Genomic DNA, 27,630 nt, shown 5'->3' on the forward strand with positions numbered 1-27,630 from the left:
AATTCAGAGAAATTATCAACAGCAGATAAACTGGCACATAGAATAAGGGCAGCCCCTGTTGTACGGCGGAAGGCTGTGATAGATAACCAGGGTAATCGAGTGAGGCAGGATGAAGTTGCTGATTTCTCCCCAGAGGATATTAAAAATCTTTTATCCAAATATTCTCAGCAACCTGGAGAACGAGCACAAATGTGGATGGTTAGGCTAATGGAGCAAGGGGCTGATTCTGTGATAATAGATGAAGTTGATGCCACGAAGTTTTTAGGGTTAACTAATGATGTATATGTACAAAATGCCCTTCGGCGTTTAAGACGAACACCAGGAGTTGATAGAACTTTGGTTTCAGTTATTGCTGAAGGTCTCAGTGACCGTTTTACTAATGATGGATCATGGCAGGATGGAAGTTCATCCTGGGTAACTCTGCATCAAGCAATAAAAATATTAAAGGGGGAAGGGATGAAAGTAGCTATTGAGCTGCAAAGCCCTGAACTTTATATGCAACAGCCTCTAATTCCAGTAATGAGAAACAAATTGTTAGAAGGCTGTCCTGTACCCTGGAAACCATACATTATCCCACTGTTAGTGTCTAATGCGGGGGCTCCCATTGAAGAGATCATAGAGAGATTGCAGCAACTTGGTGACCTTCCAGGCCTTCCCCCCACCGATAAGCCAGCTGATCATGAAAATAGGCGGGACAATAATGAGAGCCGGAGAGGACGGGAAGGGGGAAAAGGGGAACGAAGTAAGTTATTTCAGGATTTACTTAAGAAAGGTGTTCCCAAAGAGGATATTGATGGGCAGCCAACAGAAACCTTACGTAGGTTAGCCCGAAAACACCAAATCAGAACTGCACAGGAAGAACAGTTGTATCCTTGGGCCGAGGTGCAGGAGACAGTCAGTCGATTCCGAAACCCAAGATCAGAAATTTTAGAAGTTGAGCCAACAAAGGTCAGTGCTCCTCTGTGCGAGGAGCATTATAAACTTGAATAGGGGTGTGGCCAAGCCCCAGTGCAGTCCCCCGCTGTTTGCCGTGTTCGTAAGGATCAACGACCGTATACCACTTGTACAATACATTGGTCCACTAAGAACAAGCAAACTGTGCTAGCATTAGTTGACACTGGGGCGGAGGTCTCTATTATTCACGGCAATCCTAACAAACATAAGGGGGACCCAGCACCTATATGGGGTCTTGGGGAACAAGCAGTTTTGGGACGTATGCTTGAAATAACATTACAGATAGCAGATCATCCACCAAAACCTTACAGAGTAATGGTAGCAAGAATATTTGAATACATCATAGGGATTGATGTTATTAGAGGAATAGACTTATGGATTGACAACACACTGTGGTCATTTGGGTCCACGCGGTGGCGTATTCGAGCAATTCAAGTGGGGAAGATACAGGAAGAGGCAAACATTCCCATTTGTACACAGATTGTTAATCTTAAACAGTACAAAATTCCAGGTGGGGATGAGGAAATTCAGACAACAATCCAAGAATTACTTGAGGCACAAGTAGTGAGGTACACTCATTCTCCATTTAACTCTCCCATATGGCCTGTGAGAAAATCAGATGGGTCATGGCGAATGACCGTAGATTACAGAGGAGTTAACAAAGTCACTCCACCAATTACATCTGCTGTACCCGCTGTTACAGACTTGGTTCATGAAATTCAAAAGCACCCAGGTGATTGGTATGCAGTAATAGATGTGGCTAATGCCTTTTTCACCATTCCTATACCACAAGCAGCACAAGATCAATTTGCTTTTACTTGGAAGGGTATTCAGTACACCTTCACACGACTTCCACAGGGATACAAACACAGTCCAACCTATTGTCATCAGGCCATATATCGAACTCTGAAGCAGCTTCCAAATTTGAACCCCTCAGTCCAAATAGTCCAGTATGTAGATGACATACTAATTCATGGCAATACAGAACATGAGACAGGTGAAGCCCTCGAGAAAGTAGTGGACACACTGAAAAAAGATGGGTGGGCTGTCAACCCTAAAAAGATACAGGGGCCAGCTACAAGTGTAAAGTATCTAGGAATAACCTGGCATGCTGGAAAACAGGAAGTACCAGAACAGATAAGGCAGGCCATAAAGGAATGGCCAGTACCCACAACTAAACGAGAAACACAGCAATTTCTGGGAGCTGTTGGGTTTTGGCGGTCATACTTACCAGGGTTAGCTATTTTATTGAAACCTCTGTACAAAGTTACAAGGAAAAAGGCTGCGTTTGAATGGGGTAGTGAGCAACAGACAGCATTTGAGGGAGCCAAAAATCTGATACAAGAGTACATGGAATTGCACCCCATTCAGGCAGGACCCATTGAATTACAAGTGTCAGTAGAACAAGATGTTGCCCTATGGAGTTTGTGGCAATTACAAGATGGGCGACGCAGGCCACTTGGATTTTGGTCCCGACGATTTCGGGGGGCAGAGGAAAAATATACTCCTTTCGAAAAGCAGTTAGCTGCTGTGTACTGGGGACTGCTAGACACAGAGGATCGGACAGCAGGACATGAGGTAATAGTTAGGACTCCATCTCCAGTAGTATCCTGGGCTCTAGGACCTACGGCAACTAATAAAATTGGTAGAGCACAAGAGCAGACAATAGTAAAAATGAGGTGGTACATTCAGGAACGAGCAAAAGCTGGAACTCGAAGCTTACACACACTGCATGAGCAAGTAAGCAGTAGTGTCGAGGATACCAGTCTTCAAGAAAAACAGCTTATGCAAAACATACAGCTAGGGAGGTGGGGAGTGCCATATGAAAATTTGTCAGATGAACAGAAACACAATGCCTGGTTCACAGATGGTGGTGGTACCCATCAAGGAAAGTGGACTGCAGTTGCAATCAATCCCGTGACAGGTACACGTCTGGTCACTACAGGGGAGTCAGGTGGTAGCCAACTAGCTGAATTAGTTGCAGTATGGCAGGCTTTGGAGGCAACACCTCCAAACACTATATGTTATGTGTACACTGATTCATGGGCCGTAGCTCAGGGGCTAGTTCATTGGTTACCTATTTGGGAAAAAGCGCAGTGGAAAATTGGAAGCAAAATAGTCTGGGGACGACAGTGGTGGGAGAAAATCTATGCCTTGCTGCAAAGCCGGGATGTATGGGTATATCATGTGGATGCTCACACCACTAACATCACTCCCACACATATTGGTAATCAATTAGCAGACAAACTTACTAAACAAGTAAGGACTGTAAACAGCAGTGAAGAAACAGCATTGGCACTGTGGGCCCATGAAAAAGCGGGGCATGGAGGAAGGGATGCTACTATTTACTGGGGAAAACAGAGAGGAGTACATTTATCTGCTACTATTGTGTCTGACGTGATACAGAAATGCTCAGTTTGTCAGACTATCAAACAGCAGGCATTAAAAGTAATTCCCCTAGGATCCTTGAAAAAGGGAACGAATAGTGCAGAGATATGGCAATTAGACTTTATCGGGCCATTACCTGAGCACCGAAGGCAGAGATATGTCTGTACCGCAGTAGATACATACTCTGGAGTTCTTGTAGCTATTCCCAGCCGGTATGCAAATGCATTCACCACTGTTAGAATGTTAGATACCATTGAGACTTATTATGGGACTCCAGTAGAAATACAGACAGATAATGGGTCACACTTTAAAAACCACCTGGTACAGAAATGGGCAGATGAGCGGCAAGTGCATTGGGTGTGGCACCTACCTTATCACCCTCAGGGGGCTGGACTGATTGAGCGTATGAATGGGTTGCTCAAACAACAACTGAAACGACTGGGAGAAGGAAAATTCACGCGGTGGGTGGATCACATAACAGAGGCAGTACGAGTTTTGAATAACCGAGCACTTACCCCCACCACAACTCCCTTGCTCCTAATGAAAAGAGAAACTCCCACAGTGTGTAAAGTAAATATTAATGCAAAGGTATCTTACCAAGCAGGTGATCAGTATGGTATAGTGGGTGGAGCTACAGTTTTGGAGCTCAGCAACAAAACTTCACACAGTTATGGGCCACAAGAAGTTAAGTGGGAGCGACCTGATTGTCAGCTAACGGCTCCATCAGTACCTCTTGTGAAATTACTTGCCTTGACTCCACGAGCAGTAACTAAAGGGTTAACATTGTTAAATCCAGTACAAGAGGGTCATAAGCCAGTGTTGCTGGGTATTAAAAACACTGCTAACCATACTGTCGTGTTACACCCTGGCCCACTCTGTTCGTTAGTATATGTTGCATCCATACCTCCAACACCCTCTGTGGCAGTTGGGGGTATAGGACACAGAGTGTGGTATACCCCTCCAGGACAGAGTCCTGTAGCAGCTGAAATTATTGCTACTGACCAGTCACATGCTGTTACTGTTGCAGTGCCTGGAAATCCTGAATGGCTCCGAGTGCCGTTAGAACAGCTGCGACGACGGGACTAAATATTAAAGGGGGGGGGGGGGAGGCCCCCTAACTGTTTCTTTTTCTGTTTTTATTGTAGATATCAGCTATGCTTTGCGTCTTTGCTGACTTCTGTTTCGGATGTCAATGTGTGGACCACCTTGGCCAACGTGACGAAGACGGATGTGATATGTGTGTCCATGGCAACTCCCACGAGTCCTTTTCGCACCTGTCTAGTCGGAGTACCTATTGATAACTACCGGTGGGGAACTCTCTATAATGAGACCGTGTTAGCAAACTGCACACATCCAGGAACTCAGCAGCCTCTTTGGTGGTGCCAGGCATCGTGGCGAGCTAAAAGCGGAAAGGACGCTACTTGGTATATTAAGTCTTTAACATACATGCATGATTTTCCTGCTTTACCCATTCAACCACAAGAGCTGGACATTTTAGGGACATTAACTGCAACTCGATGCTTCTACCTAAACTATACGTCAAGTACCAAGGTTAATGAAGGAGGAGTTGACATTTTTCCTAGAGATATTTACAAGAACGCATCAGCTTGGTGCAATGAGACTCTGCAAAAACAATTTATTCCTGGATCTGATGCAATAGGTCTCCCAAATGATCTGTTTCTCATTTGTGGACAAAGAGCGTGGAAAGGTATTCCGGGAAAGGCTGTAGGAGGCCCTTGTACCTTTGGACAATTAACCTTTTTTCATCCTCGCAGCGTAACCTTGCCTAAACTAAGAAGACGCAGACGTGGCACACGGCGGTTTACTCCGGACTGTAACTCTGATGTAGAGTTTTGGAATAAAGCTGAAAGAATAACTGCTAGTATAATATCTCAGATAGGGACTGCTCATGCTTTAGCTTCTCTAAATAAACTAGGATGCTGGTTGGCTAAAGAAGCTAACGCTACTTCTGCTGCTTTGAGTGCATTGCTCACAGATGTAGACTCTGTTAGACATGCAAGTTTACAAAATAGAGCTGCTATTGATTTTTTGTTGTTAGCCCAGGGACATGGCTGTCAAGATTTTGAGGGCATGTGCTGCATGAATTTAAGTGATCATTCTGAATCTGTTCATGCTAGCATCCAGAAATTAAAAGCCCTTACTCAACAATTACATGTTCATGATGAATGGAACCTCTTTGGTGAATGGAAATGGGGATGGCCCTGGTTACGAAGAGCGTTAATAGGCTTGTCAATAGTTGGATGTATAATAACATGCATATTGTGTATGATTCCCTGTATACTGACATGTGTACGTCGAATGATAAACACCAGGCTAAATGCATTACAATCTCGAGTAGTTCGTTATCACCCTCTTGCTACCATTGATCACGCGGTGGTATGTAAGGGGGATATTTTTGAATTAGATGATCAATGGAGCATAGAGGCGTGAGAACGAAGTCATATTAGGATGTGAAACTAGCTAGAGTATGGTACAATGTAACTTATGGCAGAAGCTAATTGTAAGGTCCATTGTGCTTTTTAGCAAGTCAGCCTGATATCCCCTATTATCAGAGCTGAGTTCTTCCTTGGTTTTGCTACATATTGCAAGATAGATACATCTACCCTTGAAACACAATGGTAGAGGTCATACATAGGGGTGAGAAAGATGATGATGGGAGGAAGATTATGTGGGCAGGGGTCGCTCGCCCCTTGCCCTACAAGTAGGGCATGCGCAGACTGTTGCCATTAGGTAATGATCAGGCGGTGTTTGGCTGCCACTCAGGCATCACCTTATACTGCGTACTGGCCCTACGTAGTGTAATGTGGAACTGATAAAAATGGGGTGTCGGAGCTGCTGAGTTGAGCGATACTCATCCTACCACCGAGACTGTGTTGTTCCGCGGGGACGCCCGCTAAGCATGGGTACCGACCAGCTGCTGCAGATCCTGACAGCCCTGGCCTGTCTGTGTGGGTAAGCACAGTTTATTAATAGGAAGCAACTGAGAGAACAAACTTTTTAATATCCTTTTAGTGTTCCTTTAATTCTCCTTTTATGTTTATAGTATTTTTTCCTTTAGTTTCCCTTTTTACTAACCAATACCGTGTTATCCATAATATTGTGTTAAGATCCTTTTTTGGTATCCCTTTTTCACTAGTTAATACTGTATTAAATGCTGTTCGTAGTATTTGTTTTAATGCCACCCGATAAGATAGTTATTTTGTATCCTTTTTTTTTTTTTTAGTTTTTAATTCCTCTTGCTAAGTTTATTACTATTATTATTATTCTCACTGTAATAAAAGATATTTTGTGTGCTTGAGTATTTTTTGGCACTTGTCTTTATTCCGGACATGTATCCGAACGTACTGCTACACCTTTCTGCATTTAAGCTTCTACTCTGCCTTCACCCTAAGTAGTCTAGGACTAGCCTTTCACCGAATACACCTAATTTCTGCCCTGCTATGCTTAGAAAGTATAATACTATCAATATACATTGCCCTCTCCATATGACCTATTCAAACCCAAACAACATCCCCCACCTTAATGCCCATTCTTATGTTAGCATTCTCAGCCTGTGAAGCAGGCGCCGGTCTAGCAGTCCTAGTAGCTTCCACCCGAACTCACGGATCGGATCATTTACACAATCTAAACCTTCTACAATGTTAAAAATTATTCTCCCTACAATCATATTACTCCCCATAACCCTCCTATCTCCTCCAAAATTCCTATGACTCAATGTCACCTCGCACAGCCTCTTAATTGCAACCGCTAGCTTACAATGACTTCCTTCAACCTATTACCCTAGCAAAAACCTATCACCATGACTTGGAACTGATCAAATTTCATCCCCCTTATTAGTTCTATCTTGTTGACTTCTACCTCTTATAATCCTGGCAAGCCAAAATCACCTTCAACAAGAACCTCCCACACGAAAATATATTTTTACCATAACCATAATCCTCACCCAACCATTCATTATCTTGGCCTTCTCAGCCTTAGAACTGATATTATTTTATATCGCATTCGAAGCTACCCTAATCCCTACCCTAATTCTAATCACACGATGGGGTAGCCAACCAGAACGTTTAAGTGCTGGAATCTACCTCTTATTTTAGACACTAATTAGTTCTCTTCTCCTATTAGTAGTGATCCTCTATCTTCACACTCAAACAGGAACTATACACATCACAATAATAAAACTTTCACACTCATCTCTTACAAACTCCTGAACAGGCCTCATATCAAGTCTAGCCCTATTGCTCGCTTTCATAGTGAAAGCTCCCCTTTACGGACTACACCTATGACTCCCAAAAGCCCACGTAGAGGCACCAATCGCAGGATCCATACTCCTAGCTGCGCTCCTCCTCAAACTTGGGGGATACGGCATTATGCGTACCTCAATAATTACAAACTCTCTATTAGACTACCTCTACTACCCATTTTTAACCCTAGCCTTATGAGGGGCACTAATGACAAGCTCCATCTGCCTACGCTAAATCGACCTTAAGTCATTAATCGCCTACTCCGCAGTAAGCCACATAGGTCTAGTCATTGCCGCAACAATAATCCAAACCCACTGATCCTTTTCAGGGGCCATAATCCTAATGATTTCACATGGACTCACCTCTTCCATACTATTTTGCCTAGCTAATACAAACTATGAACGCATACATAGTCGTACTCTCCTTCTAACACGAGGCCTACAACCCCTTTTACCTCTAACAGGAATCTGATGGCTCCTAGCCAACCTAACAAACATAGCCCTTCCTCCTACCACTAACCTGATAGCTGAATTAACTATCATAATTGTACTCTTCAACTGATCCACCTTCACCATTATCCTAACCGGAGCCACAACTCTACTAACTTGCTATTGATCGTTAAATCGTGCATGCCGTCTTGTAACTGTTGTAACTTCTTATGTATTGACGCAGAGTGATCAGATAAATTAAAACAACACATGCCTTCAAATTCTGCACACCCATGCCCATGCGCTAAAAGCAAAAAGTCAATAGCTGCTCGATTCTGTAGTACCGCATGTCTTACAGAATCAACATCAAGAGTAAGTTGCCCTATAATGTCAGAGGTGATGTTGATTTGCTTCCCAGCCCAACATGCTAGCCGTGTTATTTGTTTCAACGCATGGGCTGCTGAAACACGAGGAGCAAAGATAGAAGCTAAGATTTGGATAGGGGAACTCCACAAAACTATGTGAGAGTTGCAGTTTTGATTCATCATGGCTATACTCCTTTTTTGTCGTTTGGGTGATCGGGTAACATTCTGCAGGTCTCTTAGTTGTGGGGAGAACAAAGTCAATTTGCCTAACCAACAGGGGCCTCCCCATGGGCTAGCTGGAATGCCGTTCCATGCCCTATCTCCACAGACTAGAAACGTAGCAGGGGGTAAACGCCGTGGGGATTTGTTAAGCGTCTCAATAAAGTCTACTCCGTTTAGGCAATAGGGGCTTCCCATGCTGTAATTATAGATCTCAACATTAGAGGGGGTTACTATTACACTGTCATTGACTGGGCGCTTGTGTTCTGGGTTATTGTAAATGTCTCCGAAAACAACACAATAATTTCCTGGCTTGGAGCCCAGCAATTCTAACTCTTGTGGTTCTAGACCAGTATGATTTAAATTCAGTAATATTTTACGTGTCCACCATGCAAGCCCCCATTGGTATAAGGCTAAACCATTTTCGCTTCTTCTTGTAATCTGTATCTGACACCATGTCGTATTACCCCAAGTGCTTTTGTTATTGCTAAGGCTTGCTGTAGCTTTGCAGACTTGAATTCTGAATTGCCTTTCGTTGTGGGGCATTGGAGCCTTGGGCTTTGTCCATCCTCGCATAACCAAAAGGTCGGTGTATGACTGAAAGGGTATGCCTAATAGACAAGTGCGAAATGGATCGGAAGGTGTGGCTAAGGAGAGGCAAAAGGATGTTAGATTAGTCTGATTAGCCCATGTAATCCACATGTTTTGCCTCTGGTCAACTTTCGTTAGCCAAGAGGTGACGCCAGAGGCGAACAGTGTGAGCAGCGCTATGATATCCTTCATTTCTGCGCAGCCTTTCAACTGCTTCTGCTAACGCTTTATCAGGGCTTCCTCTAAAGGGCCCTACTAATGTAAAAAATCTCAGGGGTACCTTCCGACTGCACCGTGTTTGAAGTATGTATGTTTTCCCCTGACTTTCTAGGCGATATACCTCCTTCTCCAATGCCCACCTACAGTATGCTAATATTTTCTGCTCTAGCGATTCAAAGTGTAGACGTCGCTGTTGAATGCGAAAAAGTTCTTGCTCCCACGTTGTGGTTGAATAGCTATACTCACACCTTGGACACCACCTCTTATTAAGTAATCTCTGATTCCACCAAATTTTGTGATTACAACCCCCACACCTTAGAGCAACCCAGGAAAAACAGAGCTCACTTTGACATACCAAACAAGGCTGTTCGTCCCACCCTTTGCGAGCAGTTACTGATAATAATTCAAGGATGCCCAAGTAATTATTCAATGACGGTTTCTGGTGGTAATACCAGCCACTGGCCTCCTTCGCTACCGCCGAGCGCAGCAGTCTTTGTTGTACTAAAGCAACCTTTTGTTGTATTCGCTGTCGTGATGTTTCGTCAAGCTGTCGGAGCGCTTCCTGTATCGCTATTCTCGGCTGCTGCTGCATCCACCTTGGAGAGCCAGGGTTTCACCCACCGAGCCGGTATCCACCGAGGCTGTTCCTGTCCTGTGGATACACAAGCATAACCCCGACCCCAGGTTAGTAATGTATCGGGTACAGTTCCCCATTGTTGGCTCCGAGGGTCCCACGTTTGTACGGGGACGTGCAGCACTGGATTTTCTTTAGAAAAATGAATGTCCGTGGGTATCACGTAACGGTTGTCGTAAAGCTGTACTGGATTTTTCCAATTTAGTACGTAGCAGGCTTTCATCAGTCTGTCCTGGGGAGAGAGCAGCAGCTCCCCCTCTTTTTTCAAAACGCGGAGTAAACGCTTAATGTCTTGATGTCTGCGTTCTACGATACTCTGACCCGTGCTATTATAGGGCACTCCAGTGATATGCTTGACTCCCCAAAGGTGCAAAAATGAGGCGGCCCATTTCCCCGTATAACTGGGACCATTGTCGGTCTTGATGGTGCCGGGGAGTCCAAGGGCCGCAAAAGCTTGTAACCAGTGGTATTTCACAGCGCGAAAGGCAGTAGTTGTAGCGGCTGTAGCCCAAACAGCATGACTAAACGTGTCTACGGACACATGAATGTACCGAAAGCGTCCAAAAGGAGCAAATTCAGTAATATCAGTTTGCCAGACACCTCGAGCCCCTAATCCGCGAGGATTTACCCCCCCTGCCTGGAGGGGCAAGATACGAGCGCAGTCCGGGCAGGCAGCGACGATAGCACGCGCCTGGGCCCGAGGGATGCCAAATTCCATTTGCAAACCTCGGGCAGACTGGTGATAAAACGCATGCGCCTGCTGGGCGGCCGAAAAACCGCGGAGGACCAGTCCACTAGCCACAGTTGCATCTATGGCAGCGTTGCCTTCCGCAAAGATACCAGGGAGAGTCGTATGACTGCGCATGTGAGTACACCAGAGGGGGTCGGCTCTTTCAAGGATCAACCCACGTAAAGAAACAAGTAACATAGCAATTGAAGGGTTACTAATTTTCCCAAACTTGGCATAATCTATGCGATTAACCAATCCTACAACATACACTGAATCAGAAATAATATTGAGGGCTTGTTTGGGATAATCGTGTAGGGCATAGACTACAGTTTTTAGCTCAAGAACCTGTACAGAATGAGTATCTTTATCTTCCCATACCTTGGTATTCCACTTCCCATGCTTTTTCCAAGCATACCCAAATTTGTGCGAACGACCGCTCGCATCTGTAAAAACAGTAAGAGCATGGGGGATAGGTTTCAAAACAACTACTGGGCCTCGTGTGATAATAGATGTGGTCTTAAATAAAGGATGGGGAGGATAAGTAGTACTGAGTGCGATGCCAGCCGTAGCCAAGGCAAAAGAGTAACTTTGTTGTGACCATTCATGCACCAATTGTGTGGTTTTCCAGGGGACAATGAACGAGTCAGGATCTTTCCCAAACACTAGACGAACTCTTTCTTTAGCTTTCAATAGTAACAGGCCTACATATTCCTGGGGAGTCAGTATGGTAGTAGGGGGTAAAAAAGGGGGAAATACCCATTCTAAAATGGTTAGACTCTTTTCCTGAATTTGAGCAATGAGAGCTGACCTGCTAGAAAAGGAACCATAGATTATAACACAGATGGGGTAAGAGGGGTTATAGCGATAAGCTTGTTGTCGGTCTATTTTTTGTTCGATTATTGTGAGCGCATGCAGCGCTTCTGGAGTCAACATTTTAGGTTCCCATGGTTCTTGGGAACCCCTCAGTAAAGAAAAAAGAGGGGCTAAATCTTCATTTGTGATACCACACCATATCCTAATCCATTGTATATCGCCAACTAGCTTTTGAACATCATTTATAGTAGAAACTGAACGCTGTAATTGTAATTTTCCTGGCCGAACTCGCGTTTCGGTCACAAGCATTCCTAAATATTGCCATGGGGGTCGTCGTTGAACCTTTTCGGGGGCAATAGTAAGTCCAAATTGTTGTAGCCTATGAATTAAGTCTTTTTCAGCTTTTTCTGGCATGGGCTTAGGAGATGCGATTAAAATGTCGTCCATATAGTGATATGTAATGTATTCAGAATGTTCTTTTACCCAGGCATCTAAGGCTAAATCCACATACCATTGACAAATTGTAGGACTATTTCGCATTCCTTGTGGCAAGACAACCCATTCGTATCGTTTTGAGGGTCTCCCAGCATTTTTTTGAGGGACTGTAAATGCAAATCTTTCAGTATCTTCGGGATGCAGTGGAATAGAGAAAAAGCAATCTTTCAAATCTATAATTAACAGTTGCCACTGTTGTGGCAGTGCAGCTGGGGAAGGGAGGCCAGGTTGTAAAGCCCCCATGGGCTTCATTATGGCGTTAACAGCTCTGAGATCATGTAATAAGCGCCACTTCCCAGATTTTTTTCTGATAGTAAAAATAGGAGTATTCCATTCACTAACAGAGGGCTTAATATGTCCCAGCTCTAATTGCTCTGCAACCAGAGCTTCTATTGCTCGCAACTTCTCTTCTGATAAAGGCCATTGAGGCACCCATACAGGATTGTCAGATACCCATTGAATTTTTAATATGGGTGGCCTCTGCTCCTCAATGGCCACTACCGTAAATTTTGAGTACTCAGCGTTATGTTCCATTGACTCATAGCATCTCTGCCCAGAATCCAAAGAGGGGTATGCATAACATAAGGTTTTACCCAAGCTTTTCGGCCTTCTACCTCATCCTTAAAACAGACAAACTCTTGACTTTGCATAGATCTTGAATCTCCTCCAACCCCATTAACTGTGATGGCCACAGGTTTTAGTGGCCAATGTGATGGTGTAGCAGTACGTTCGGATACATGTCCGGAATAAAGACAAGTGCCAAAAAATACTCAAACAGACAAAATATCTTTTATTACAGTGAGAATAATAATAATAGTAATAAACTTAGCAAGAGGAATTAAAAACTAAAAAGAAAAAAAAAAAAAGGATACAAAATAACTATCTTATCGGGTGGCATTAAAACAAATACTACGAACAGCATTTAATACAGTATTAACTAGTGAAAAAGGGATACCAAAAAAGGATCTTAACACAATATTATGGATAACACGGTATTGGTTAGTAAAAAGGGAAACTAAAGGAAAAAATACTATAAACATAAAAGGAGAATTAAAGGAACACTAAAAGGATATTAAAAAGTTTGTTCTCTCAGTTGCTTCCTATTAATAAACTGTGCTTACCCACACAGACAGGCCAGGGCTGTCAGGATCTGCAGCAGCTGGTCGGTACCCATGCTTAGCGGGCGTCCCCGCGGAGCAACACAGTCTCGGTGGTAGGATGAGTATCGCTCGACTCAGCAGCTCCGACACCCCATTTTTATCAGTTCCACATTACACTACGTAGGGCCAGTACGCAGTATAAGGTGATGCCTGAGTGGCAGCCAAACACCGCCTGATCATTACCTAATGGCAACAGTCTGCGCATGCCCTACTTGTAGGGCAAGGGGCGAGCGACCCCTGCCCACATAATCTTCCTCCCATCATCATCTTTCTCACCCCTATGTATGACCTCTACCATTGTGTTTCAAGGGTAGATGTATCTATCTTGCAATATGTAGCAAAACCAAGGAAGAACTCAGCTCTGATAATAGGGGATATCAGGCTGACTTGCTAAAAAGCACAATGGACCTTACAAGCTGACTTGTTGAAAAGCACAATGGACCTTACAATTAGCTTCTGCCATAAGTTACATTGTACCATACTCTAGCTAGTTTCACATCCTAATATGACTTCGTTCTCACGCCTCTATGCTCCATTGATCATCTAATTCAAAAATATCCCCCTTACATACCACCGCGTGATCAATGGTAGCAAGAGGGTGATAACGAACTACTCGAGATTGTAATGCATTTAGCCTGGTGTTTATCATTCGACGTACACATGTCAGTATACAGGGAATCATACACAATATGCATGTTATTATACATCCAACTATTGACAAGCCTATTAACGCTCTTCGTAACCAGGGCCATCCCCATTTCCATTCACCAAAGAGGTTCCATTCATCATGAACATGTAATTGTTGAGTAAGGGCTTTTAATTTCTGGATGCTAGCATGAACAGATTCAGAATGATCACTTAAATTCATGCAGCACATGCCCTCAAAATCTTGACAGCCATGTCCCTGGGCTAACAACAAAAAATCAATAGCAGCTCTATTTTGTAAACTTGCATGTCTAACAGAGTCTACATCTGTGAGCAATGCACTCAAAGCAGCAGAAATAGCGTTAGCTTCTTTAGCCAACCAGCATCCTAGTTTATTTAGAGAAGCTAAAGCATGAGCAGTCCCTATCTGAGATATTATACTAGCAGTTATTCTTTCAGCTTTATTCCAAAACTCTACATCAGAGTTACAGTCCGGAGTAAACCGCCGTGTGCCACGTCTGCGTCTTCTTAGTTTAGGCAAGGTTACGCTGCGAGGATGAAAAAAGGTTAATTGTCCAAAGGTACAAGGACCTCCTACAGCCTTTCCCGGAATACCTTTCCACGCTCTTTGTCCACAAATGAGAAACAGATCATTTGGGAGACCTATTGCATCAGATCCAGGAATAAATTGTTTTTGCAGAGTCTCATTGCACCAAGCTGATGCGTTCTTGTAAATATCTCTAGGAAAAATGTCAACTCCTCCTTCATTAACCTTGGTACTTGACGTATAGTTTAGGTAGAAGCATCGAGTTGCAGTTAATGTCCCTAAAATGTCCAGCTCTTGTGGTTGAATGGGTAAAGCAGGAAAATCATGCATGTATGTTAAAGACTTAATATACCAAGTAACGTCCTTTCCGCTTTTAGCTCGCCACGATGCCTGGCACCACCAAAGAGGCTGCTGAGTTCCTGGATGTGTGCAGTTTGCTAACACGGTCTCATTATAGAGAGTTCCCCACCGGTAGTTATCAATAGGTACTCCGACTAGACAGGTGCGAAAAGGACTCGTGGGAGTTGCCATGGACACACATATCACATCCGTCTTCGTCACGTTGGCCAAGGTGGTCCACACATTGACATCCGAAACAGAAGTCAGCAAAGACGCAAAGCATAGCTGATATCTACAATAAAAACAGAAAAAGAAACAGTTAGGGGGCCTCCCCCCCCCCCCCTTTAATATTTAGTCCCGTCGTCGCAGCTGTTCTAACGGCACTCGGAGCCATTCAGGATTTCCAGGCACTGCAACAGTAACAGCATGTGACTGGTCAGTAGCAATAATTTCAGCTGCTACAGGACTCTGTCCTGGAGGGGTATACCACACTCTGTGTCCTATACCCCCAACTGCCACAGAGGGTGTTGGAGGTATGGATGCAACATATACTAACGAACAGAGTGGGCCAGGGTGTAACACGACAGTATGGTTAGCAGTGTTTTTAATACCCAGCAACACTGGCTTATGACCCTCTTGTACTGGATTTAACAATGTTAACCCTTTAGTTACTGCTCGTGGAGTCAAAGTAAGTAATTTCACAAGAGGTACTGATGGAGCCGTTAGCTGACAATCAGGTCGCTCCCACTTAACTTCTTGTGGCCCATAACTGTGTGAAGTTTTGTTGCTGAGCTCCAAAACTGTAGCTCCACCCACTATACCATACTGATCACCTGCTTGGTAAGATACCTTTGCATTAATATTTACTTTACACACTGTGGGAGTTTCTCTTTTCATTAGGAGCAAGGGAGTTGTGGTGGGGGTAAGTGCTCGGTTATTCAAAACTCGTACTGCCTCTGTTATGTGATCCACCCACCGCGTGAATTTTCCTTCTCCCAGTCGTTTCAGTTGTTGTTTGAGCAACCCATTCATACGCTCAATCAGTCCAGCCCCCTGAGGGTGATAAGGTAGGTGCCACACCCAATGCACTTGCCGCTCATCTGCCCATTTCTGTACCAGGTGGTTTTTAAAGTGTGACCCATTATCTGTCTGTATTTCTACTGGAGTCCCATAATAAGTCTCAATGGTATCTAACATTCTAACAGTGGTGAATGCATTTGCATACCGGCTGGGAATAGCTACAAGAACTCCAGAGTATGTATCTACTGCGGTACAGACATATCTCTGCCTTCGGTGCTCAGGTAATGGCCCGATAAAGTCTAATTGCCATATCTCTGCACTATTCGTTCCCTTTTTCAAGGATCCTAGGGGAATTACTTTTAATGCCTGCTGTTTGATAGTCTGACAAACTGAGCATTTCTGTATCACGTCAGACACAATAGTAGCAGATAAATGTACTCCTCTCTGTTTTCCCCAGTAAATAGTAGCATCCCTTCCTCCATGCCCCGCTTTTTCATGGGCCCACAGTGCCAATGCTGTTTCTTCACTGCTGTTTACAGTCCTTACTTGTTTAGTAAGTTTGTCTGCTAATTGATTACCAATATGTGTGGGAGTGATGTTAGTGGTGTGAGCATCCACATGATATACCCATACATCCCGGCTTTGCAGCAAGGCATAGATTTTCTCCCACCACTGTCGTCCCCAGACTATTTTGCTTCCAATTTTCCACTGCGCTTTTTCCCAAATAGGTAACCAATGAACTAGCCCCTGAGCTACGGCCCATGAATCAGTGTACACATAACATATAGTGTTTGGAGGTGTTGCCTCCAAAGCCTGCCATACTGCAACTAATTCAGCTAGTTGGCTACCACCTGACTCCCCTGTAGTGACCAGACGTGTACCTGTCACGGGATTGATTGCAACTGCAGTCCACTTTCCTTGATGGGTACCACCACCATCTGTGAACCAGGCATTGTGTTTCTGTTCATCTGACAAATTTTCATATGGCACTCCCCACCTCCCTAGCTGTATGTTTTGCATAAGCTGTTTTTCTTGAAGACTGGTATCCTCGACACTACTGCTTACTTGCTCATGCAGTGTGTGTAAGCTTCGAGTTCCAGCTTTTGCTCGTTCCTGAATGTACCACCTCATTTTTACTATTGTCTGCTCTTGTGCTCTACCAATTTTATTAGTTGCCGTAGGTCCTAGAGCCCAGGATACTACTGGAGATGGAGTCCTAACTATTACCTCATGTCCTGCTGTCCGATCCTCTGTGTCTAGCAGTCCCCAGTACACAGCAGCTAACTGCTTTTCGAAAGGAGTATATTTTTCCTCTGCCCCCCGAAATCGTCGGGACCAAAATCCAAGTGGCCTGCGTCGCCCATCTTGTAATTGCCACAAACTCCATAGGGCAACATCTTGTTCTACTGACACTTGTAATTCAATGGGTCCTGCCTGAATGGGGTGCAATTCCATGTACTCTTGTATCAGATTTTTGGCTCCCTCAAATGCTGTCTGTTGCTCACTACCCCATTCAAACGCAGCCTTTTTCCTTGTAACTTTGTACAGAGGTTTCAATAAAATAGCTAACCCTGGTAAGTATGACCGCCAAAACCCAACAGCTCCCAGAAATTGCTGTGTTTCTCGTTTAGTTGTGGGTACTGGCCATTCCTTTATGGCCTGCCTTATCTGTTCTGGTACTTCCTGTTTTCCAGCATGCCAGGTTATTCCTAGATACTTTACACTTGTAGCTGGCCCCTGTATCTTTTTAGGGTTGACAGCCCACCCATCTTTTTTCAGTGTGTCCACTACTTTCTCGAGGGCTTCACCTGTCTCATGTTCTGTATTGCCATGAATTAGTATGTCATCTACATACTGGACTATTTGGACTGAGGGGTTCAAATTTGGAAGCTGCTTCAGAGTTCGATGTATGGCCTGATGACAATAGGTTGGACTGTGTTTGTATCCCTGTGGAAGTCGTGTGAAGGTGTACTGAATACCCTTCCAAGTAAAAGCAAATTGATCTTGTGCTGCTTGTGGTATAGGAATGGTGAAAAAGGCATTAGCCACATCTATTACTGCATACCAATCACCTGGGTGCTTTTGAATTTCATGAACCAAGTCTGTAACAGCGGGTACAGCAGATGTAATTGGTGGAGTGACTTTGTTAACTCCTCTGTAATCTACGGTCATTCGCCATGACCCATCTGATTTTCTCACAGGCCATATGGGAGAGTTAAATGGAGAATGAGTGTACCTCACTACTTGTGCCTCAAGTAATTCTTGGATTGTTGTCTGAATTTCCTCATCCCCACCTGGAATTTTGTACTGTTTAAGATTAACAATCTGTGTACAAATGGGAATGTTTGCCTCTTCCTGTATCTTCCCCACTTGAATTGCTCGAATACGCCACCGCGTGGACCCAAATGACCACAGTGTGTTGTCAATCCATAAGTCTATTCCTCTAATAACATCAATCCCTATGATGTATTCAAATATTCTTGCTACCATTACTCTGTAAGGTTTTGGTGGATGATCTGCTATCTGTAATGTTATTTCAAGCATACGTCCCAAAACTGCTTGTTCCCCAAGACCCCATATAGGTGCTGGGTCCCCCTTATGTTTGTTAGGATTGCCGTGAATAATAGAGACCTCCGCCCCAGTGTCAACTAATGCTAGCACAGTTTGCTTGTTCTTAGTGGACCAATGTATTGTACAAGTGGTATACGGTCGTTGATCCTTACGAACACGGCAAACAGCGGGGGACTGCACTGGGGCTTGGCCACACCCCTATTCAAGTTTATAATGCTCCTCGCACAGAGGAGCACTGACCTTTGTTGGCTCAACTTCTAAAATTTCTGATCTTGGGTTTCGGAATCGACTGACTGTCTCCTGCACCTCGGCCCAAGGATACAACTGTTCTTCCTGTGCAGTTCTGATTTGGTGTTTTCGGGCTAACCTACGTAAGGTTTCTGTTGGCTGCCCATCAATATCCTCTTTGGGAACACCTTTCTTAAGTAAATCCTGAAATAACTTACTTCGTTCCCCTTTTCCCCCTTCCCGTCCTCTCCGGCTCTCATTATTGTCCCGCCTATTTTCATGATCAGCTGGCTTATCGGTGGGGGGAAGGCCTGGAAGGTCACCAAGTTGCTGCAATCTCTCTATGATCTCTTCAATGGGAGCCCCCGCATTAGACACTAACAGTGGGATAATGTATGGTTTCCAGGGTACAGGACAGCCTTCTAACAATTTGTTTCTCATTACTGGAATTAGAGGCTGTTGCATATAAAGTTCAGGGCTTTGCAGCTCAATAGCTACTTTCATCCCTTCCCCCTTTAATATTTTTATTGCTTGATGCAGAGTTACCCAGGATGAACTTCCATCCTGCCATGATCCATCATTAGTAAAACGGTCACTGAGACCTTCAGCAATAACTGAAACCAAAGTTCTATCAACTCCTGGTGTTCGTCTTAAACGCCGAAGGGCATTTTGTACATATACATCATTAGTTAACCCTAAAAACTTCGTGGCATCAACTTCATCTATTATCACAGAATCAGCCCCTTGCTCCATTAGCCTAACCATCCACATTTGTGCTCGTTCTCCAGGTTGCTGAGAATATTTGGATAAAAGATTTTTAATATCCTCTGGGGAGAAATCAGCAACTTCATCCTGCCTCACTCGATTACCCTGGTTATCTATCACAGCCTTCCGCCGTACAACAGGGGCTGCCCTTATTCTATGTGCCAGTTTATCTGCTGTTGATAATTTCTCTGAATTTTCTATAAAATTGTCCTCATCAGAATCATCACTACTACTCCATATGTTACCATCCCACTTCTCTGGATCCCAATCAGGGGAAGTGACTATAGCTCGCACCCGTGGCCCCCGATCATTTCGGTCTATTTTCTTTTGTCTGCGCCGAACAGTTCTCACAGCATATTTCTCAGCTAAAGTAACACATTTATCTTCTACCCTGTTCTTTTCGGCCTGAAGGTCAAGTAAAGTCTGGCGTTGTACCAACTGAGTAGCTCTTACAGCATTCAGCTGCTCCTGCAGTTTTGTGCATTTTTCCACAGTTAACTTATATGCAGTAAGCAGTGCACCCCCCATTCGTCCAGCCTGTTCTAGACGACTGCTCGATTTAGTAGTAGGGGTAAACTGCTCCCAGTATCGCAATACCTCCATCGGGGTCTGCTGCCCCCAATACTCAAGAGGAATCTTTGTACATGCTTCCCACTTACTCCACAAAGTAATCCATGGCTCCTGCCCCAGTTCTATTAATTCACGGGGAGGAGCTCTCTTGGGTTCATTGCCGCCTGCGGCTGACCCTCCTAACCACTTTTTCATCTTAATCTACTAACGTTCTCACTAACAAAACAATGACAAAAGATTCTCAATTTTTAAGCTAAACACAACGAGACACACTAATCCACAAACTATGGCTCTTACATCACAAACAAGCCTAACTACACATACACATCAAATCTAAAATCTCTATATACCAACCACAAAATACACACTCTATAGTAACTCTGAATAAATCCTCAGAAAGACATACCTATGAGTGAAACAACAATAAAACCTAATCCACCGGGTATCTTCTAGGCTTTGATTCGCTCCACACCGAATACAATAAAAATTTAAAGTCCGATCTAGCCTTATCTCCTGGCTGCCTCTAGGTCCCAGGATATATTTATTACAATTAATACAACGAAGTCGTACATATAAACAACAGTTGCAAAAAGGACAAATCTTAATTCTAGCTCTCAAGAAGTGTGGTATACTCACAGTTAATTGCTCAGAACTACCTCCCATATGCAAAAAACAAACAAAGCATATAAAACACAAACACTGCCACCCATATAGTAACTTAATCAACAAGAACAACAGAAACCAGTTCAAAACAAAGTAAAACTAGCAGAAGATATGAACCCAGACACTGGCACTCACGGCACCCACACAGAGTTCACCACACACAGGGACGCGGCTTCCCAGGCTATGCTCCCCACCTGAGAATCTCCCTTTTAACACAACACACACGGGGACGCGGCTCTCCAGGCTGTGCACTCCACCTGAAGATCTCCCACCAATACACAGAGAAACGTCAGCTGAGCACTCCACCAACGAATTCTCTGGGGCACTGCTTATTCCTCCATGTATCCTGCCGACTACGCCAATTTATGTAGCAGTACGTTCGGATACATGTCCGGAATAAAGACAAGTGCCAAAAAATACTCAAACACACAAAATATCTTTTATTACAGTGAGAATAATAATAATAGTAATAAACTTAGCAAGAGGAATTAAAAACTAAAAAGAAAAAAAAAAAAGGATACAAAATAACTATCTTATCGGGTGGCATTAAAACAAATACTACGAACAGCATTTAATACAGTATTAACTAGTGAAAAAGGGATACCAAAAAAGGATCTTAACACAATATTATGGATAACACGGTATTGGTTAGTAAAAAGGGAAACTAAAGGAAAAAATACTATAAACATAAAAGGAGAATTAAAGGAACACTAAAAGGATATTAAAAAGTTTGTTCTCTCAGTTGCTTCCTATTAATAAACTGTGCTTACCCACACAGACAGGCCAGGGCTGTCAGGATCTGCAGCAGCTGGTCGGTACCCATGCTTAGCGGGCGTCCCCGCGGAGCAACACAGTCTCGGTGGTAGGATGAGTATCGCTCGACTCAGCAGCTCCGACACCCCATTTTTATCAGTTCCACATTACACTACGTAGGGCCAGTACGCAGTATAAGGTGATGCCTGAGTGGCAGCCAAACACCGCCTGATCATTACCTAATGGCAACAGTCTGCGCATGCCCTACTTGTAGGGCAAGGGGCGAGCGACCCCTGCCCACATAATCTTCCTCCCATCATCATCTTTCTCACCCCTATGTATGACCTCTACCATTGTGTTTCAAGGGTAGATGTATCTATCTTGCAATATGTAGCAAAACCAAGGAAGAACTCAGCTCTGATAATAGGGGATATCAGGTTGACTTGCTAAAAAGCACAATGGACCTTACAAGCTGACTTGTTGAAAAGCACAATGGACCTTACAATTAGCTTCTGCCATAAGTTACATTGTACCATACTCTAGCTAGTTTCACATCCTAATATGACTTCGTTCTCACGCCTCTATGCTCCATTGATCATCTAATTCAAAAATATCCCCCTTACAGATGGCCAACAGTCAAAGGGTATAATAGTAACATCAGCCCCCGTGTCGAGCAGCATATTAACAGGCGCAGGATGAAGAGATTCTTCCCGTAGGCTAATAATGACAGGACGTGTCGGTCGTTCCTCAGTAAGCACGGTGGTAAAGAAAACCGTGGGCTCGGATGTACTGCCAGTACTGCCAAGCCTTCGGTCCCCTGGTACTTGAGCCTTAAAAGGGATCAATTTCGCAATTTTACTTCCTTGATGGAGAGTGACAGGGGGTGCAAACACCTTGACCATTATTTTGATGGGACCGGTATAATCAGCAGCAATTACACTAGGGAGAACAAATATGCCTTGTCTGCTTGCTGAGGAGAGACCAAGGAGTACTGCACTTAATCCATCTCTAAGCGGTCCTGACATAGTAGAATCAAGCAATGTTACAGAAGAATCAGATACAGTTACTGTTCTTGCCAGGGCCAGATCGACTCCCGCTCCTCCTGCTGTGACTGCGGTGAATTCAAGGGGGCAGTCAGCGGGTCTATAGCTGGAGTGGATTGGCCCATGGCTGCTACCAGAGGTCGAATTGTTGGGTACTTTGCAGCCGCGCCCAACCCGCGGCGCTGGGAGTTTACCGACAAAGGGGTTCCATCTCTCTTAAAACGAGACCTACATTCTGTAGCTTTGTGTCCTAACTTATCACATCGGCGACAAATAGTACTCCCAACTATTCCTTCATCTTTACCCACTTTTTGTTTGCCTTTCTTTGGGCAGTCACGCTTAAGGTGTCCCAACTGACCGCAAATAAAACATCCTCCGGGGCCCCTATCACCGGCCCCAAGTCCGCTTTGTTTCAAAGCGGCGGCAAGAGCGACTGCATGTATGTTAGCGCGCTGTTTCTCTTCTTCCCAAGGTGCACGCGAACAGCGATCGATCATCTGTACTAAGGTGGAACCCTGCGGAAGCGACTGCAACAAGCGTTTACAAGTACGATTTGCGTTTTGGGATGCAACTTCTTTAAGTAATGTTGTTTTAATGGTTGCATCTATATCGGGCACAGCGTCAATCGCTTCACGAATCCTGTCAACAAATCCTAAAAAGGATTCGTTTTCTCCCTGCCGTATTTGAAGATAAGGAGGGTTCGGTTTCCCTATCTGCGGCAGGGCATGAAAAGCTTCTAGAGCAGCAGCCTTAGCTTGTCCTAAAATTCTAGGGTGCAAGGCTGCTTGGCGTTGCGGATCTCTAAATGGACCGGACCCCATCATCATCTCCAGCGTGGTTACCTTTAGGGGGTCATCATCGTGTAAATTAAGATTTTGTAGCTGATATGCCTCTATGCGCTCTTGCCATTTCACCAAAAAAATTGTATACGCGGTGGCACCAAGTAGAATTTCCATGATCATCCTAATATCGGCAGGAGTAAGCTCCTGATATTTCAAAAAGGCACTCAATTGTCGCCTCACAGCGGAATTGTGGGGTCCATATGCCATAACGCTTTGCTGTAATTTAGAAATCATCGCCCAATCTAAGGGAACCCACTCTCTACGACCATTAGAGTGGACCTGTACTGGAGCGGCAACAATGGGTTCAAAGACCACTGTTCCCTTTAAATCTGCTTGACTCAATATACCCTTCCAGCGCCTGGTCGGATCAAAAGAATCATCTCGCGGAGGCCCCCGGGCCCCGTCTGCCCCACGCCTGTCAAAAGGATCTGTCCCACGCTTATCAAAAGGCAGTCTCCTACGGACATCTATCTCTTCTCTGCCTTCGTCTACTGCCCTTTGTAGTTGTTCTTTCTCTCCCGTCGTAAGCCCTTCGTGTGCCCCTAGAAGTCGCTGTATCAACTGCTGTCCTTCCGCTATTGTCAACCTACGCTGCAGGATGGCTTGTTTGATTCCTTCTCTGCCTCCCCATTCAGCCACCTCATGTCTATTAAGCTGCTCTTCTATGTTCTGTATCCCTTGTTGTACCGCTTTAGCCGCTTTCTCATATAACTCCCACATTTTGCCCTTCCCCCCTTTAGAGTCTATTTCTTGCATTGCCCCCAGCAACTTAGCCATCTGCTCTCGTTGCAACCGTAGCTCGTCGACAAGAGGATTCTGAGGGGACGTTTTCCCGTCCTCCGGTAACGGTACTTTAGCTGGATCAACCTCCATAGCCTCCGGGGGAGGGGGCGCAGAAGGCGCAGCAGCTGTCCCAGCAGAAATCTCGTTAGGGGTCCAAGGGGGAATGAGATCCTCAAACTCTCCCCGGAACATAGGCGCTGCTAGTGGGGGGTACGATGGGGGAGGATCAGATTTTGCCTCCCAGTCTATCAACGTCGAACAACTGTCCTTTCCCTCCTCGTCTTTTCCCTTTTCCTTCGGCTGTGTAGAACAATCGAGGGCTTTTTGCAAAGCAGTGGCGATTTCAGCATCAGCATGGACTTGTTGAATCATCTCCCGAACTATTCGGAAGATCTGCGCCATCTGCTTGCTCCCCTTTTGGCCGTTCTGCACACTTTGCCATAATTCAGACCCAATCTTTTCCCAATGTTCGATATCAAACAATTGATCAGAAGAAGTCAAGAGACCACGCCTCCGACACCAATACAAGAAGTCCACGAGCTCAGCTCGAGGGAGCGTGTGCCCAGTCCTTTTCACTACACTGAGCAACCCGTCGACTGTAGCTCGTTCTATCGCTGATACAGCGGCACCCATCCCGTCCAGACCGCAGTCTGCCTGACTCACCGGTCAGCCGTGGCCACAACAAGGATCCTGCTTCTCGAGCAGCCTGCTTTCCTAGCAGCCGGGATGTCTCCACCTTCTCTCGTCCGCAGCGTCCGTGCAGTATCACGTCGGGGTCACCACAGTGCAGCGGCCAGGTGGAGGGGAGCAAGAACACCGACACGATGTGGGTAAAGCAGAACTCCGTTTATTGAAGCTTCTATGACTACATTTATGTTTGTTTCACTTCCGTACACGCGATCACGCATAAGCTTATTGGCTGAGTCACCTTGTCCACGCGCAATACATGCGAGCAAGGGGTTCTCTTCATTGGTTACTTATATTGGCGTCATTAATGCTTCTGCGGTTACAAGTTCCTGTTTTTACTGCCCAACCTGACATCCTGTTTTTCTCCTTTTGTCCTTTGTGGTCAGACATGACCTTCTCATCTTATACACGACTGTATACACTTTCAACTGTTCTCAATCTCCGGCCCCCTACACTAACTGCTGCCTATACCCTCTACATACTCCTTATAACCCAACGAGGTCCAACTCCAACCTATATTACAACCACCCAAAATTCAAATACACGAGAACATCTCCTTACAACACTTCATATCCTACCCTCCCTCCTCCTCATCCTAAAACCAGAGCTAATCTCAGGAATTCCCACATGCAAGCATAGTTTTAAACCAAACATTAGACTGTGATCCTAAAAATAGAAGTTAAACTCTTCTTGCCTGCCGAGGGGAGGTTTAACCAACAAGAACTGCTAACTCTTGCATCTGAGCCTAAGACCTCAGCCCCCTTACTTTTAAAGGATAATAGCAATCCACTGGTCTTAGGAGCCATTCATCTTGGTGCAAGTCCAAGTAAAAGTAATGGACTTCCCATTAATCCTCAACACCTCTATATTCTTGACCCTGGCTACCCTCTCTATACCCATCCTACTCCCCCTCCTATCCAAAAACTACCTAAACTCTCCAACAACCATCATACACACTGTTAAAACTTCCTTCATAGTTAGTTTAATTCCCATAATCCTCTCCATCTACTTAAATATGGAAAATACCACTTTCTATTGAGAATGAAAATTTATTGCGAACTTCAAAATCCCTTTTAGCCTTAAAGTAGACCAATACTCCTTAACGTTTTTTCCTATTGCACTATTCGTAACATGATCTATTCTTCAATTTACAACATGATATATAGCCTCAGAACCCCACACCACAAAATTCTCTCTTCACCTTCTAATCTTTCTCATTGCAATACTCATCCTAATCATCGCTAATAACATATTCCTCTTATTTATCGGCTGAGAGGGAGTCGGAATTATATCCTTCCTCCTGATTGGATGGTGACACGGTCGAGCAGAAGCCAACACCGCTGCACTTCAAGCCGTACTTTACAACCGTATTGGGGATATTGGACTAATCCTCTGCATAGCATTACTAACATCCTCAATAAACACTTGAGAAATTCAACAGCAATCCTCCCCAAACCAAATATCCCTTCTCCCTCTCTTAGGGCTCATCCTAGCCGCCACAGGTAAATCCGCCCAATTTGGCCTGCATCCATGACTCCCAGCAGCTATAGAAGGGCCAACCCCTGTATCTGCCCTACTCCATTCCAGCACAATAGTAGTTGCCAGAATCTTTCTACTTATTCGCACTCACCACATATTATGTAACAACCAAATTGCCCTAACTATGTGCCTTTGTATAGGTGCCCTATCCACCCTATTTGCCGCTACATGCGCTCTTACCCAAAACAACATCAAAAAAATTATTGCTTTCTCTACATCCAGCCAACTAGGACTAATAATAGTCACTATTGGCCTAAATCTACCTCAACTAGCCTTCCTACACACCTCTACGCATGCATTCTTTAAAGCCATACTCTTCCTTTGCTCTGGGTCTATCATTCACAGCCTTAACGGTGAACAAGACATTCGAAAAATAGGAGGATTACAGAAACTGTTCCCTACAACTACCTCATGCCTGACAATCGGAAATTTAGTTCTCATAGGAACACCATTTTTAGCAGGGTTTTACTCAAAAGATCTCATTATCCAAAGTCTTAACACCTCCTATCTAAACACCTGAGCACTCCTCCTAACCCTTGTAGCTACAGCTTTTACTGCAACTTACAGCCTACCTATAGCCCTACTAGTACAAACTGACTACACCCGGATTCCCTCCATTACTCCCATCAATGAAAACAACCCAGCAGTCACAAACCCAATTACTCGTCTCGCTCTCGGAAGTATTATAGCTGGTCTATTAACTACCTCTTATATCTCCCCTACAAAAACCCCTCCTATAACCATACCACTGGTCACAAAAACCACTGTTATCATTATTACAACATTAGGCATCATTCTGGCATTAGAACTATCAAAACTCACACATACCTTCTCTGCCCCCAAACAAAATATCACTATAAACTTCTCCAGCACTCTAGGATATTTTAACCCCCTTATACACCGCCTCAGCTCTACTAAACTCCTAAACAACGGCCAGAACATTGCATCCCATTTAATCGACCTATCCTGATATAAAAAAATAGGCCCAGAAGGACTAGCGACCCTTCAACTCAAAGTATCCAAAATCTCAACTACTCTACACTCTGGACTAATCAAAACCTATCTAGGATCCTTCACTCTATCTATCTTAATTATAATCTTATTTACACAGAACTAAGAATTAATGGCCCCTAACTTACGAAAACATCACCCCCTTCTAAAAATAATCAACAATTCTTTAATTGACCTCCCAACACCACCAAACATTTCCGCCTGATGAAACTTTGGATCTCTTCTTGGCATCTGTCTAACAATCCAAATCACCACTGGCCTCCTACTAGCAATACATTATACAGCGGATATTACCCTGGCATTCACGTCCGTCGCCCATACATGCCAAAATGTTCAATTCGGCTGACTAATCTGAAACCTCCATGC

The 27,630-nt window shown here is 44.4% G+C and overlaps 2 protein-coding genes across 2 annotated transcripts in view; both read right to left on the reverse strand.

The window, feature by feature from the left end:
* Positions 1-9,161: 9,161 nt before the first annotated feature.
* On the reverse strand, positions 9,162-25,173 carry LOC127462516 (uncharacterized). Its single transcript, XM_051771169.1, has 2 exons — positions 23,592-25,173; positions 9,162-10,078 (listed from the first exon to the last, which is right to left on the reverse strand). Exons 1-2 carry the CDS (start codon positions 24,658-24,660, stop codon positions 9,969-9,971), a joined length of 1,179 nt encoding a protein of 392 aa, XP_051627129.1. The 5' UTR covers positions 24,661-25,173; the 3' UTR covers positions 9,162-9,968.
* LOC127462511 (Friend virus susceptibility protein 1-like) overlaps positions 18,538-27,630 on the reverse strand; it is a 184,356-nt gene continuing 175,263 nt past the window's right edge. The window contains exon 2 of the mRNA XM_051771157.1: positions 18,538-20,574. Coding sequence (XP_051627117.1) covers positions 18,579-20,138 — 1,560 coding nt within the window. The 5' untranslated portion in view covers positions 20,139-20,574 and the 3' untranslated portion in view covers positions 18,538-18,578. The remainder of the gene's footprint in view (positions 20,575-27,630) is intronic.

This window comes from Manacus candei, unplaced genomic scaffold (assembly GCF_025592945.1).
Source record: "Manacus candei isolate 608988 ecotype Guabito, Panama unplaced genomic scaffold, ASM2559294v1 h1tg000129l, whole genome shotgun sequence".
NCBI lineage: Eukaryota > Metazoa > Chordata > Aves > Passeriformes > Pipridae > Manacus > Manacus candei.

Bases quoted from the DNA above. Each gene is read 5' to 3' on its own strand.
- LOC127462516 (XM_051771169.1), bottom strand. From the start codon at position 24,660: ATGGGTGCCGCTGTATCAGCGATAGAACGAGCTACAGTCGACGGGTTG. The intron at 10,079-23,591 runs GTATATTGAGTC...GTGTATCCACAG, and splicing joins TCCGACCAGGCGCTGGAAGG to GACAGGAACAGCCTCGGTGG.